This window comes from Lycium barbarum, chromosome 12, assembly GCF_019175385.1.
Source record: "Lycium barbarum isolate Lr01 chromosome 12, ASM1917538v2, whole genome shotgun sequence".
NCBI classification, from domain to species: Eukaryota; Viridiplantae; Streptophyta; class Magnoliopsida; order Solanales; family Solanaceae; genus Lycium; species Lycium barbarum.
In genome coordinates, this window is record NC_083348.1 from 63,736,025 (window position 1) to 63,750,229 (window position 14,205).

General features: G+C 36.2%; 2 protein-coding genes across 2 annotated transcripts; both read left to right on the forward strand.

Moving 5' to 3' along the window:
• Nucleotides 1-7,254: 7,254 nt before the first annotated feature.
• Nucleotides 7,255-7,614, forward strand: LOC132624342 (high mobility group B protein 2-like). The gene has a single exon (XM_060339135.1). It carries the CDS (start codon nucleotides 7,255-7,257, stop codon nucleotides 7,612-7,614), a length of 360 nt encoding a protein of 119 aa, XP_060195118.1.
• Nucleotides 7,615-10,875: 3,261 nt separating this feature from the next.
• Nucleotides 10,876-13,539, forward strand: LOC132624343 (high mobility group B protein 6-like). Its single transcript, XM_060339136.1, has 4 exons — nucleotides 10,876-10,942; nucleotides 11,723-11,914; nucleotides 12,291-12,464; nucleotides 12,829-13,539. Exons 1-4 carry the CDS (start codon nucleotides 10,876-10,878, stop codon nucleotides 13,287-13,289), a joined length of 894 nt encoding a protein of 297 aa, XP_060195119.1. The 3' UTR covers nucleotides 13,290-13,539.
• The last annotated feature ends 666 nt before the right edge of the window (nucleotides 13,540-14,205 follow it).

Here is a 14,205-nt window from a genome sequence, read left to right on the forward strand (position 1 = left end):
AAAAAATGTGATCGTAGGATCATAGGTTTTTATATAGCTGAGTCGGATTTAAATAATGAAGCAAGTTTAACAAATGAAACCGGATTACCTTCGCGGATTTGGAAATTTCCGTTAAGACAGGGGTATATGTGAAAACTTTGATGATGTGAGGGGTATTTTTGACTCAAAATTAGTTTTGAGGATATTTTTAGCCCTTTTCCCAAAGTAGAGGGGTATTTTTGACCATTTTCCCTTTATTTTAATTATTTACTTATTTCCTAATTGTTTGTTTAAAATTTCTATAAACGTGGTATTTTTTGACCATATGTAGTGCAGTTTTCATTTTTGCGTAGTATCAATGTACATTTATATTTTTTTTGCAGTTTTTTTTTTTTGTGAATTTCCATATGTAGTGCAATTGAAACACACGTTTATTAAAAAAAACGTGTGTTTTCAATTTATATAAATTCCTAATTCCTAAATTTTAGCAACATTATCTTGAGAACTTGTCCTAAATTAAATTTTCACTTTTTAAAAATTAATTTGATAACTGTTTTTCTCCTTGCAGTTTATTTATTTTTATTTATTAATAGTTTTGCTTTTTAAAATTGAGATTTTTCTGATCACGACACTTGTCATTACATCATGCTTTTACCTCTCTTATTATATATAGATAGATTACTATTTATTTCTTAAAATGTAGGAGATTTATCTAAAAAATTAAACTTGAAATTTTGTGGTGATGACACTTGTCGTCTTATCATGTTTTTGTCTCTCCAATTATATATAGATAGATTTTTCTGGGAGTTGCACACTACTAGAAATTTTGTGTGATATAGTTTTGCTAAAAGTTCCTTGAGAATGACGACGGACCACATTAAAAACAAGTGATGTATGTAGCGTGTCATATTTTTTCTGATTCGTATTTGCACTTGACTTATTTAAAAAGGAAAGTGTCCCGGGAAAGTACGGTTGTCAATCATACCGGGAAAAAAAATATATACTTCTACATGGATGGTGCTCTAAATGGACTTATTTTAGAGTCGCCACCTAATTTTAGGAAATTAGGAAAACTAATTCGGAAAGGGTTCATTTAAAGCAGTTAAGTTTTAAAAGAATCTTAATCTAACCAAAGTATGGGTAAGGGTTCTAGTGATCCCCTGGGAAAGGTGTTAGGCACCCCGGTATTAAGGATCCGCTCAATTGCGGTTTACCTACGGGTTCTAATAATATGTTTATATAGATATAAATTGGTTTGTGATAAAAATAGTTTTCTGTTTAATATTTCCTTAGTTATTTATGCAAAAATAGCGCATTTCAAGAATCAAAAGTGGTAAAAATTTATCCAAAATTGGGCGTTTGGGGTGTCGGACTAGAACACTTAGGCTAATACCCGAAGGCTCTTAGCCTAAGTAGGACCCTACGTAAGTCCACCCAAAATAGTTTTGAAAATATATATGTATATATATTTTTAGCACAGAAAATAGTATTTAACAAAAATAATTTTTAGGCACACTATTCTAATTCATATATTAATAGTATATTATATAGTCCATTTTTATTCTATGTTTTGGTCAAGTTTTAGCCAATTTTTTTTTTTTTTAATCTAAGTCTAAATAGTCACAATTAGTCCCACAAGTTTAGTCCAAATCAGTCCATACTTTCAAGTCCATATGTTTCGTAAATGTCCAAATCAGTCCCATATTTTTATGAAATCGGTCATTTTTAGTCCAAATCATATTAAGTCAATCCGTTTGAATTCATAAGTCTTATTAAAGTTTGCAAAATTGATTTTACATAGTTTTAGAAATCGGGTATAGGCAACTTTAAATATGGGGTAACCTTAAGGGTTCCAGTTTATAGATAAATACACAAGTATAGAATTTAAATGCAAAAATAAATAAAGAGATAGGGATATTGGGCCGACCAAGCCCAACAAGAATATGTTATGCATTTGGGGAAATCCTCGGGTCCAAAACGTATGCTCCATTTTTTTCTCCAAGTTGGGTTGACTCGATCTAGATATGTAGTGGGCCTCGTAGAAGCCCACCAACGATTTTTGGGGGTCAAATTCAAAAGGGTATACAAGTACATTAGTATGCATTAAATAATTTAAACTAAGCACGAAATTTAGACTATAATTCATTATTACAAAGCCAAGAATAAATTACGACTCTTGGGCTAAGCCCAATAATTAAAAGACCAAATCTGAACGATTCAGTGGCCCAAAAGTAGGTATAAATCAACTGAAAATAGTTTCACAAGGCCAATCCCATTTATTGGCCCAACAACAGTTTCATCTTTCAATTTTTCTAAGCGTAGAAACATGGTATACACAGATATACCACTGGTATACCACTGACATACTCCCTTATCCCCTTTAAAATTTTCTAAGTATAGAGATTGTGATATACATTAATATACCACTTAAATACAATGTTTTTCTCTGAAATTTACTACGTATAGACAACTTAATATACTTGATATACCTCTCATATACCTAGGATATAGAGGGCAAAACCACCAAGAAGAGCGTACCCTCTTATATCCACCTAAAACTCACATTATATCATGCATTTATACTCAAATTTGTACTCTTAAACTTAATAAAGCACAGCCAAATAAACACAACTTGGAATCAGATTAATGAGAAAAGATTCAGCAAGACCAAAGTTCACTGGACACAATAGGTAAAATAAACACTCTAATGCGTAGTCCATGTCAATTAGCATATATGAGGACAAGTTATAGCAATGTCACAATATAGTAAAGGGGTCCCAATGCAAGTCCTAAAGTATTCATGTCACTCATTATGGGCCAAAAAAGAAAAACAGTAGACATATTTTCACTTTAAAAAAAAAAAAAACACAAGTAGTGGCAAGAGATTATGCATAGGAACTCCAAAGTTTATAAAAAACTAGACCTTGGGATAGACATAGGTGTGAAAAACCCATTTAGCTTCAAAGTAATGATTCTAGGTTCATTTATATCCAGATTTTTCATAATTAGTCTCAGACAAGAAGATCCAATCACAAATTCAGTTTCATGCAAATTTCAGACATGATCAGGGTCATTTAAGGTTTAACCCATTCTAATGAGTCAACTAGGTGAGTGCAGATCCATCAGAGTTCCTTTTTTAGCCTTATCTCTTACTTCAAAGCCTCTAATTCTTACTAAGCAGTTTCAGGGCTCTATAGGACTCCTCAAATCGCCAAAGAGAAGAATGTAATATCGGGCTGGTGAAAAATGAAAGTGTAACTAAATAATATAAACAACATAAAACTAAATAAAATAGTTATCATAGGCTAATTTAAACTTTGACACTCGCAAATTTAGAAAATTAGCTTCAAAACGAGCCTAATATTAATATAGTTCCAGAGAATATTTAAAAATGTGAAAAATGCGGTCAAAATGAGTCATAATTCACACGTCGTCTTAATTAATAATTTTCCCGAGTTAGACGGAGCGGGATATTATTTTCTTTTTGAATTATAGTTATTAACTCGTAATTTGTTGTAATTGTCAATTTTTACAGAATGGAAAAGGGTCAAAAATACCCTTGAACTATCAAAAATGGATCACATATACCCTCCGTTTGCATTTGGTATCAAATATACCCTCGCCGTTACTCGAAGGGACCACTTATACCCCTCATGTTACCAGACCCTGTTAGATGCTGACATGGCAGTGCCACGGGGATTTTTTTTTTCACGTGGATGGCCACGTCAGCCCTTCTCCCTTTTCCTCTATAGTTCAGGGGTATTTTTGACTCCTTTTTTTTGTTGTTTTTAATTTTCTACACCAACACATACCCCCCCCCCCCCCACACACCCCCAACCCCGCCAAATTTTTTTTTTTTTTTGTTGTTTTAAATTTTTTTCTGAATTTTCTACACCGCCACATTCCCCCCCCCCCCCTCCACACCCCCACCCCCCAAAAATATCTTTTAAAAAAGTCTTTTTTTTAAGTTTTTTTTTTCTGGATTATCTACACCACCACATACCCACCTCCACCACCCACCCCCATGACCTCCCCAACGCCCCACCACCCGTCCAAAATTTTCAATTTTTAATCATGCAAACTTTCAATTTTTATAAATTTTTTTATAAAGGTAAATTAAATATGAAGTAGAAAATTCGGGCGGGGGTAGGGGGTGCGTGTAGAGAATAAAAAAAGAAAGCTTTTTAAAACTTTTTTTGGAGGCGTGGTGGGGTGTCGGTCGTTGGGGGGGGGGGTCATGGGGGTGCTGGTGTAAAAATAAAAACTTTTTTGATTCTACTTTATACTATTTAATTTACCTTTTATAACAAAATTATAAGAATTGAAAGTTTGCATGGTTAAAAATTAAAATTTTTGGAAGGGTTGGTGGGGTGTGGAAGGGGGGTCATGGGGGTGGGTGGTGTAAAAATTCAAAAAAAGTAACTTTCAAAACTTTTTTTAAGAATTTTTTTGGGGTGGGGGGGGGGGGGGGGGGATGGGTGGTATAGAAAATCCAGAAAAAAATTTAAAACTTAAAAAAAAAAAAATGGGGGTGCGGGGGGGTGTTTTGGGGGGGGGGGGGTTATGTGGTGGTGTAGAAAATTCAGAAAAAAAAAATTAAAAACTACAAAAAAGGGGTCAAAAATACCCATGAACTAAAAAGGAAGATGGAGAGGGGCTGACGTGGCCGTCCACGTGGATAATTTTTTCCACGTGGCACTGCCACGTCAGCATCTAACCGGGTCTGTTAACATGAGGGGTATAAGTGGTCCCTTTGAGTAACGACGAGGGTATATTTGATACCAAATGCAAACGAAGGGTATATGTGATCCATTTCTGATAGTTCAAGGGTATTTTTGACCCTTTTCCGTTTACAGAATAATAATTAAACGTCAATTTTTGCAATTTTCTCGGGATTTTTCAATTTTCAAAATTTTAAAAGGCATCCTTACTCCGTCTTGGACTCTGGGAAATTTGAAAATTGGAATATGCGTTTTATGAGGTGAAAATTAGGTGTCAACAATGTATATAGATCATATCGGCTAAACGGAGTTAAGTCCTAATTGTTGTTGTTAGTTGTATAAGTCCTAATGATCCAACATAAGATTTCACCAGCAGTTTCTTCTACCATCTCCTGTGATATCAATCCTATAGCATCTTCTTTCTTAAATAGCAACATTGATGAATTATAATATGTCGTAGTTTTGATGATATGATAAACACACAAAGGACCAAGTTCCTGATCAGTTCCCCTGAGCACTATATGGAACATGACAGCTAGTAAAGCTGCTGCACAGTTCTGGCAGAACTGCAGCAGCACAATTGTATGTATGCTAGGAGCTACTAATCTTTGGAAAGCCACCATTCATGATCACATGTTTCTCACATGCTCTCTATATTGGTCTCATATATATACAATATGTTGGGATTAGTTTGACCTAACACTTACAAATTTGAAAATCATATTTTTCTCAAGTGCAGCCGTCACCCCTCTCAAGGTGCTCTTAAGAACAAAGCCTCAACAAACCAAAGGACCAGATCCCTGAACTGAAGATGCTTTAAGTCCTTAGGTTGTTGAGTCTTTGTTCCTTTGTTCTATAAATTGTAAACCTACTCTTCTCTTTTAAGAAGCTGTTTGTAGGTGCTCGAATTCCAAGGGGATTGCTTGTAAGAAGTTTATCTTTACAAGTTTTGGGTGGTACACTGGGCTAGAGTTAGTCTAAGTGTATTAGTTTAAATTCTCAGAAGGTATTTGTGGGCTATTCACCCATTTAACCTTTGAGTGGCACACTTGTCTAAGTATAGGCAAGGTGTATTAGTTTGCTTTGCTAGCAGTAGTCGAGAGTTGCTTACAATAGAAACATTGTAAGGGAGGGGAATTACGAGTTTAATTGTTAGGTTGTAATAGGTTGTAATATGAATATTGTTCAGTATAGTGAAGTTGGAAATCCTACTGAGGTAGGTCGTGGTTTTTAATCCTTTGAGCAAAGCGTTTTCCACATAAATGTCCTGCCTTATTTACTTTTTGTCATTATCTGTGGAAACGGCTTAGGGACCAGGTCTCATAAACTAGTTTGGTAAACTTTCCGGTGGTGAACACTAAAAGGGTGAACTCATAGGTTCTCATCAAACATTGTATAACAGCCTTTTCTATATTTCAATTCTCAACCAACATGCTAGCGGATCCCGCCAAGCCGCTACTGGATCCCGACAAGCATCCATATTTTTGCAAGCTTTTATTTACAGAAGGTTTTATGGATACAATAGTAAGTTCTCTAGTTTCTCTTTATTCTTCATTTTTGCTTTTCTGCTTTGAGGTCTAAATCTTGTTCCAACTAAGTTTTGCTAAACTCGAGACTTCCATTTGTTAGCTAATGCCGCCTGTTTTCTTTAAAGAACACAAGAAGATGTTGGCCAAGACCTGCTTACTGAAAACCGGTGTAGAGATGTTATGGGAAGCAAAGATAGTGCGAGAGAGGTCTAATTTTCATTAAGCAGGGAGACAGGTTACAGTCACAAACTGGAGCTGGGAGACTGGTTACAGTCACAAACTGGAGCTGGGGGATATCTTGCTCTTATTTCTCATTGCTAGATCAACTTTCCAAGTCCTGCCCTATACTCAAAAATGTTATAGAAACCTTCGTGGGACCCAACTTTTTGAGGAACTCAACAGTCGGAAGACGAGCCAACAAAGTTAAAATGGAGCCAAAAGAACCATCAAATCCTGAAGAAGAAAGTGTCGACCCATCCAGTGGCTCCATTCCAAAGATAGGGAAAATCCATGCTATTCACATTCAGGTGACATCTAGTATCCCTTTATACACTTTGTATATTTTATTTATTTTCAGTATTTCTATAGATGCATGAGAATCGATGTCAGATCACAATGAAAACAAATGATGCACACCGGCTAACTGAGGTTAAATCCAAATTTTGTACTTGTATTAAGTTTGTTACTAACTTAAACACTATATTAGCCTAGTTAGGGTGTATATCATCGTGATCAAGTACGAGATTTTCTTAAAGCCCCTTCCCAAACCCCTTCTTATCGCTTCCCTTTCAGCCCACATACACTCACTTTATTGTGCCACAATGAAGCTAGGCCTTATCTCTTTGTTTTTCTCCCTGTCGTTCATTTTCTCAACCCTAAAAAGGTTTCATCTTGAAAGGAGGTAAATCCGATGCCGAAGCTGATAACATGCTCAGCGTGAAGAAGAGAGCCAAGGGACCAAGTAGGCTAATAAAGTACGCAAGGATCCTGACAAACTTAAGAGGCCTGCAAGTGTTTTCTCCGTTATGCTAGAACGGAGGCTTGCAACTGCTTTTGTTAAGCGAGAACGGAGACCTGCTTCCTTTGTTAAGCGAGCACAGAACCTTGCCAATGATCCTGACAAACCTAAGAGGCCTGCAAATGCTTTCGTCCTTTCCATTGAAGAGTTGAAGAAGCAGTTCATGAAGGAGAAACCAAAAGCCAAGTGGAAACAGTTGTCAGATGTTGACAGAGCTCCTTACATAACAGAGACAGAGAAAACGAAGGCCGAATATCAAAAGAACATGGATCTTTATAACTGGCGAGTGGCTGCTGGATCTATGGAAGAAGAGGAATATCATAAGTATTGGTCCAAGGTTAACGAGGAAGAGGAGGACGACGACTGAAGAGGTTTTTGGTGGCTGAGGAAATTGGTGAAGAAGCTTGTATTAATATCATCTACATTTGACGACTTCTTTTTCCTGTGTAATACTTTCATCTTTTTGTTTCTAATTTTGGGGCTTAAAGATGAAGTAAGAGCAGCTGCTTGTAAAGCTCAATGGTTTATGTACACTTTATTTTGATGCTGCTTAATCATAATTCAGCTTGGTGTTTGTCCTTCTTGGCTATTATATATGGATTTCCATCTAATTCGTCTCTTCCATCATGGTGATCCGTGGTTCACCGAAGTGTACATCAAAAGCACCTCATTGTACAGGAGTTTGGAAGCACATTTGTTCTTACTTGGAAATGATAGGAAAATTTTGTAATGATGCTTGGTAGGGATACTCACCTCTCAAAGATCATGTCATTATATCTATAATACTTCTTCTCTTCACAACGCTGTGATCGTCATTTTTTTCACTTCAGTAGGCTGGGATCTTCTGGCAACCGGTAAAGTTGTTGCCATGTGATCAGGAGGTCATGGGTTCGAGTAGTGGAAAAAGCCTTTTTGCAGAAATACAGAGTAAGGCTGCGTACAATAGACCCTTATGGTCGGGCCCTTCCCCGGGCTCCGCGCATAGCGAGAGCTTAGTGCACGGGCTGCCCTTTTTTAGGCTAGGATCTTCTCTTCCATTGACTTAAGTTCAGAGTTCTTACTCTGCTAGTTTTTTGGTGCAATTCTCCTTTCGTTAAGGATGTAGATGCCACGTTAGACACAATGGAGTTTAGACGAAATGCCCAATTTGTAATTATGTTTTGAAGCACTAGCTTACTGCCGATTTTATTTTAGTAAAATTCCTCATTACCTAAAAAAAAAATAAAAAAATTGTCTACTTTGTTTGTAAAAAATCTTCGTTATGGATGTATGTTCTCTATTGGAGCTGAGATAACTTTCTGTTCCACTTTGTCAACGGTGGTATATTGGACCTAAGAAAAGTCTGTCATCCTTAATTTGCCCTAAGAAACGAGTTACTCAGTATTTAGTATTGTAACGAACTGCATTGTGTCCGAATACAGTGCATTGGATATAAAGAATTCAAATGACTGGTTCAACTAGTTAAATATTATTTCCTCCGTTTCAATTTATGTGAACTCATTTGATTAGACACCGAGTTTAAAAAAATATAGAAGACTTTTAAACTTGTGGTGTTAAATAAGTCATATATATTGTGTGTGGTCATAAATCATTGCATAAAGGTAAAGTGTTTCTAAATATAAAAAGAGATCATTCTTTTTTTAACAGACTTATAAGGAAATTAGTTCACATAAATTGAAACAGAGGGACTACTTTTTATATGCAATTAATTGATATATTGATCATTTATATACATCACATTAGTAGGTCCTGCTTGCATTTTGTCGCCTTTATTGCAAGTTTGGTAGCGTTTCTATTGCTACCAACAGTGCAAGCGTACTATTAAAGAATTCAGGTGCAAAAGAAACAATGAAAAGGTTTGGAGTGGATTCTTTTGCCTCATGTAAATATTAATAAAAAATTACTTTAGATATATACGTGTAAACTTATGCGAAGATCGCATGGCTATTAAACAGAAAAATGAGAAAAGGAAAAGCAAATAAAAGGTTTGGCAATAGTGCTGGCAGGCGACTGGTGACACACATTTCCTGAAGTTGGAATATCTGCGTACTGTGTGTTCAATTTCAGTTATCCACCAAGCAACGTTTTTGTCTTTTTTCCTCTGAATAATATGCAGAGAATAATAAAACAAACAATCCTCCAGTTGTCCGTACCCGGACACGATAAAAGTTTGCTCATTAATTCCTCTTTGTTTGCATAAATAAAAGTTAAAGTTGATTTTTTTTCAGCCTATTTACACAAATCCGAACCATAGGGAAATTTATGACTATGCAAAATTTAAAATATATTTCATAATAATTTGGCAACATTTTAAATTCTAGCTATATATTTAAAAACATGTTATAAAAATTACGTACTATTAAAACTGTTACTTTTAAAAGATTCTAAAAATTGTATACATTAATTTATGTTATGGAGTACAACTTTTGAAAAACATAGTACTAATTGGTCAAGTCCAACTGCATTTACTGATTTGTTTTCGTTCATTTAATGATTTATTTTGCCCAAATCTCCTCAGAGCTTGTACTGTCTCTTCATTTTCTTCACCTTTCATGATTTTTCACTGATTTTTGACACAATAACACCTACTGCATTACACATTATTTTTCTACTGCAAGTTGTCCGCAGCTAATGTGCAAATGGTGGATACTTTTTGTTGCATTGATCAAAGAACAAATGATAACAGTAAACCAAACATAAGATTTCACTAGCTAGCAGCTTCTTTCTACCATCTTCCTAGCCTCTTTCTTCTTTCCTAAATAGCAACATTAGCCTTCTCCTTGGATTATCAAAATGGAAATGGATCTTGACAAGCACCCATCGTGCATGCTTCTATTTAAAGAAGGTTCTATGGATAAAATAGTAAGTTTCCCTTTTACTTAATGATCTGTATACGTTCTTGTTTTTTTTTTTTCCCCCTTTTCTTTGTGGTTGTTACTTCTTCCAACTGAGTTTTGCTAATCTGATTTTGTTAGCAAATGCCGTCTGATTTTGTGAAAGAACGCAAGAAGATGTTGGCCAAGTCGTGCTTATTGAAAACTGATGTAGCTGGGATGTCCTGGGAAGCAAAAATAGAGAAAGAAAAGCCGAATTACTTCATATGTGAAGAAGATTGGCCACAGTTCGTGGTGTATCACAAGCTGGAGATAGGGGATTTTTTGCGCTTCTTTTTCATTGATAAATCGACGTTCCATGTCATGCTCTACTCCCAGAAACATAGTAGAAATCTTCGACCTTTTGAGGACCTCAGCAGTAGTGAGGAAGAGGAAGAGGATGAGGTAGAAATAGTGGAAGGGAAAGAAAAAGAGGTAGAGAACATTGAAGCTTCAAGAAAATCGAAGAGAGTAAAAATGGAGCCAATAGATATAATATCAGATACTGAGGAAGAGAGGGGTGATCCATCAGGTGGCTCCAAAGATAGGGGAAACCCATGCTATTCAAATTTAGGTGACCATGATCTCTTTCTTTATACATTGGGTATATTTAATTGTTTTAATTTCAGTTTACCATGCATCCATGAGATTGATGACAGACACAATGTGAACAAATGATGCATAAGTCCTAATTGTTGTTGAATTTTGCTAGTATTTCTGAACAACTTATAACACTCTTTTATCATTGTGACTATATGTATGAGATTTCCTTTGAGTCCCTCCTTGAAGCTAGGAATGACAACGGGTGTGGATGTGGGGCAGGTTTGTCCTTTTGCGGTGTGGGGCGGGTTGCAGGTTAGAGGAATCCAAGTTTAAGACTCGTTTCTTTGCAAACAAAAAGCTCCATGTTATTGTTTTCCAGTACAGTAATCCAATATTTTTTTTTTTTGTTTTGAGAAATGAGAAAAAGAAAAGAAAGAGAAAATTGGGTGAATAGACCAAGCTTCAGGAACAAAAATATTTGTGAAAAGCTTAGTCCTCTGTTTTATGTTTGGAAATTAGTAATCTGCAAGTTAGTCAAGTAACTACTAAACTTGAGTCAAAGTTAATAGTTAGTAGTAAACATATTCTGTCATGGCTAGTTGTTGAATGAAAAGAAATTCATATTTTTGTTTGGATATTGCTATTCAAATGGGTCAAGTTATTCAGTGTTTAATATGTTTTTCTAGTGAAAAACCATAACATTAAAGAAATGCTCTATCACAAATAAATTCATCAAACTGGTTAAAAAGTATTATTCGTATTGATTCACGATAAAAATATCACTATGTTAAACTTGTGATTCACGATAAACTTGTGATTTATACAAATTTATTAATTACTGAATGTGCGTAACAAAGTGGGAAAAAGGAAAAAGAAAAAGAAGGAAAACTTGCCCGGGGGGGGGAGTTGGGGTGGACGAGGTTGTGGGTGTGGGGGTGGGGTGGGGCGAGTTGAGACAGAACTCGCCCCACCCTGCCCCGCCCCATCGCCATTCCTACCTGAAGCCTCAGCATGCCACAACGAAGCAAGGACTTACCTCTTTGTTGGTTCTCTGTCTAGGTTCATTTTGTCATGGGGGTAAATCTGATGCCAAAGCTGATAACATGCTTGGCATGAAAAAGAAAGCTCCTGAGACTAAGAAAGCGAATGAAGTAAAAATGGAGCCAGTAATTCTATTAGATTCTGAGGAAGAGAGGGTTCGTCAATCCAGTGGCTCCAAAGATGGGGGACATCCATGCTATTCACATCCAGGTAAGGTCCACCTCTTTATAAATTTGGTATATTTAATTGTTTTCAGTTTATCTATGGATGCACTAGAACCTATGACAGACACAATGAAAACAAATGATGCTTATAGATCATACCGACTACTTGGTTAATTCCTAACTGCTGTTGTTTCTTGTATTAAATTTACTATTTCAGTATAAAAACACTCTTTTAGCCTAGTTAAAGACTCGTATATCATTGTGACTATTAGTATGAGATTGCCTTTGAGTCCCTCCCAAATGCCCTTGTTATCCCTTCCTTTTCAGCCCACACTACCACCCCACAAAGAAATTAGGACATATTTCTTTGTTTTTCTCCTCTCGTTCATTTCTCAGCCCTGGAGGTTTCATCATGCAAGTAGGTAAATCTGATGCCAAAGTTGATAACATGCTCGGTGTGAAGAAGAAAGCTCCAGAGACTAAAGAAGTGAAGAAAGTCTTTAAGGAGATAGTAGAATTATCAGATTCTGAGGAAGAAAAAGTTGATCCATCCCGTGTCTCTAAAGATGGTGGAAATCCATGCTATTCACATCCAGGTAACATTGACCCCTTTCTTGGTATATTTAATTGCTTTCAGTTTATCTATGGATGTACAAAATCAATGAGACTCAATGAACAGACATGATGCATATCAGATCATACCCGCTAATTGGGGTTAACTCCTAATTGCTCGTCCTTATATTAAGTCTGCTAGTTCTATAAAACTTATTAGAGGACTCTTTAGCATAGTTAAAGACTTGTATATCATCGTGACTATAAGTATGAGATTGCCTTTGAGTTCCTCCCCAAAGCCCTTCTTATCCCTTCCCTTTAAGCCCATGCTCACCTCCTGACAATGAAGGTAGGCATATCTTTTTGTTTTTCTCATATCGTTCAACCCTGGAGATTTCATCATGATAGGAGGTAAATCTGTTGCCAAACCTGATAACATGCTTGGCGTGAAAACAGCTCCCGAGTCTAAAGAAGCAAAAAAGGCTACCGAGGATCCTAACAAACCTAAGAGGCCGCCTGCAAGTGCTTTCTACGAAAAGCGAGGACGGAAGTCTGCCAAGGATCCTAACAAACCCAAGAGGCCTGCAGGTGCTTTCCTCCTTTTCATGGAGGAGTTCAGGAAGCAGTTCAAGGAGGAGCATCCATACAATAAAACTGTGGCCGCTGAAGGTATAGCTGGTGGAGGCAAGTGGAAACAGTTGTCAAATGCTGAAAAAGCTCCTTACATGGCTGAGGCAAAGAAAAGGATGGCGGAATATCATAAGAACAAGGATGGTTATAACAAGCGAGTAGCTGCTGGATCTTCCGGAGAAGAGGAATCTTACAGGTCAATGTCCGAGGTTGATGAGGAAGATGGGGATGATGATTGAAGAAGTTTTTAGTGGATGAAGAAATTGGTGAGGAAGTTCGTGTAATATCTTCTATAGATGGATTCTTCTTTTTACTGTATAATACTTGCAGTTTATTTGCTTTTATTTTTAGGGGTTAAAGATTAATTTTGAGCAGCTTTATGTAAAGCTCAATAGTTTATGTATATTTTACTTTGATGCTGCTTATCCTAATTCAGGTAGGTGTTTGTCCTACTGGCTAGTTTGTTTGTAAGATATCTTTGTTATTGATATATATATGCTTCCTATTGTAGTTGGGACAGCTTTCTGTTCTACCTTTTTCTTTGAGGGTTTTGGGGCCCAAAGAAAGTGTGTGATCCTTAGTTTGCCTTAAGAACTGAATCATTTAGTACTGTAACAAAATGCTTGTGCCCTAATATGGCGAAATGGATATAAGGATTTCAAATGACTGGTTCAACTATTCATGTATTAGTATGCGATTGATTGGTTGATTGTCAAACTAGATGTTTGAGTATGTCCTTGTTGCATTTTGACGTCACCTTTGTATGGAAGCTTAGTAGCTTCTTGTTTCTGCTGCTACTAAGCAAAGATGCAGAGACGTAGTATGAAAGTTCAAGTGCAAAGGAAACAATGAAAAGGTTTGGACTGGGTTCCTTTCCCCTGCCTCTTGTAAACAAGTAGAATTCTTTTGTGATTCATGATTTGAATCTATGTAGAGTTGGTGTAGAAATCTACTTTAGTAGCTCAGGTATTCAACTATTCATGATGAATTAAAGCAGATATAATAGGCTCAATCTTCACATCTATCATTGCTTTAATCCCTCCAACAAGTTCTTGATATCAGAAATGTTGACACCCAATTTTGTCCCTCATTTATTTTAATTTATTTACTCGGGCTTTCTAATATATTGACGAGCGAAACATTTTATTTTCACTA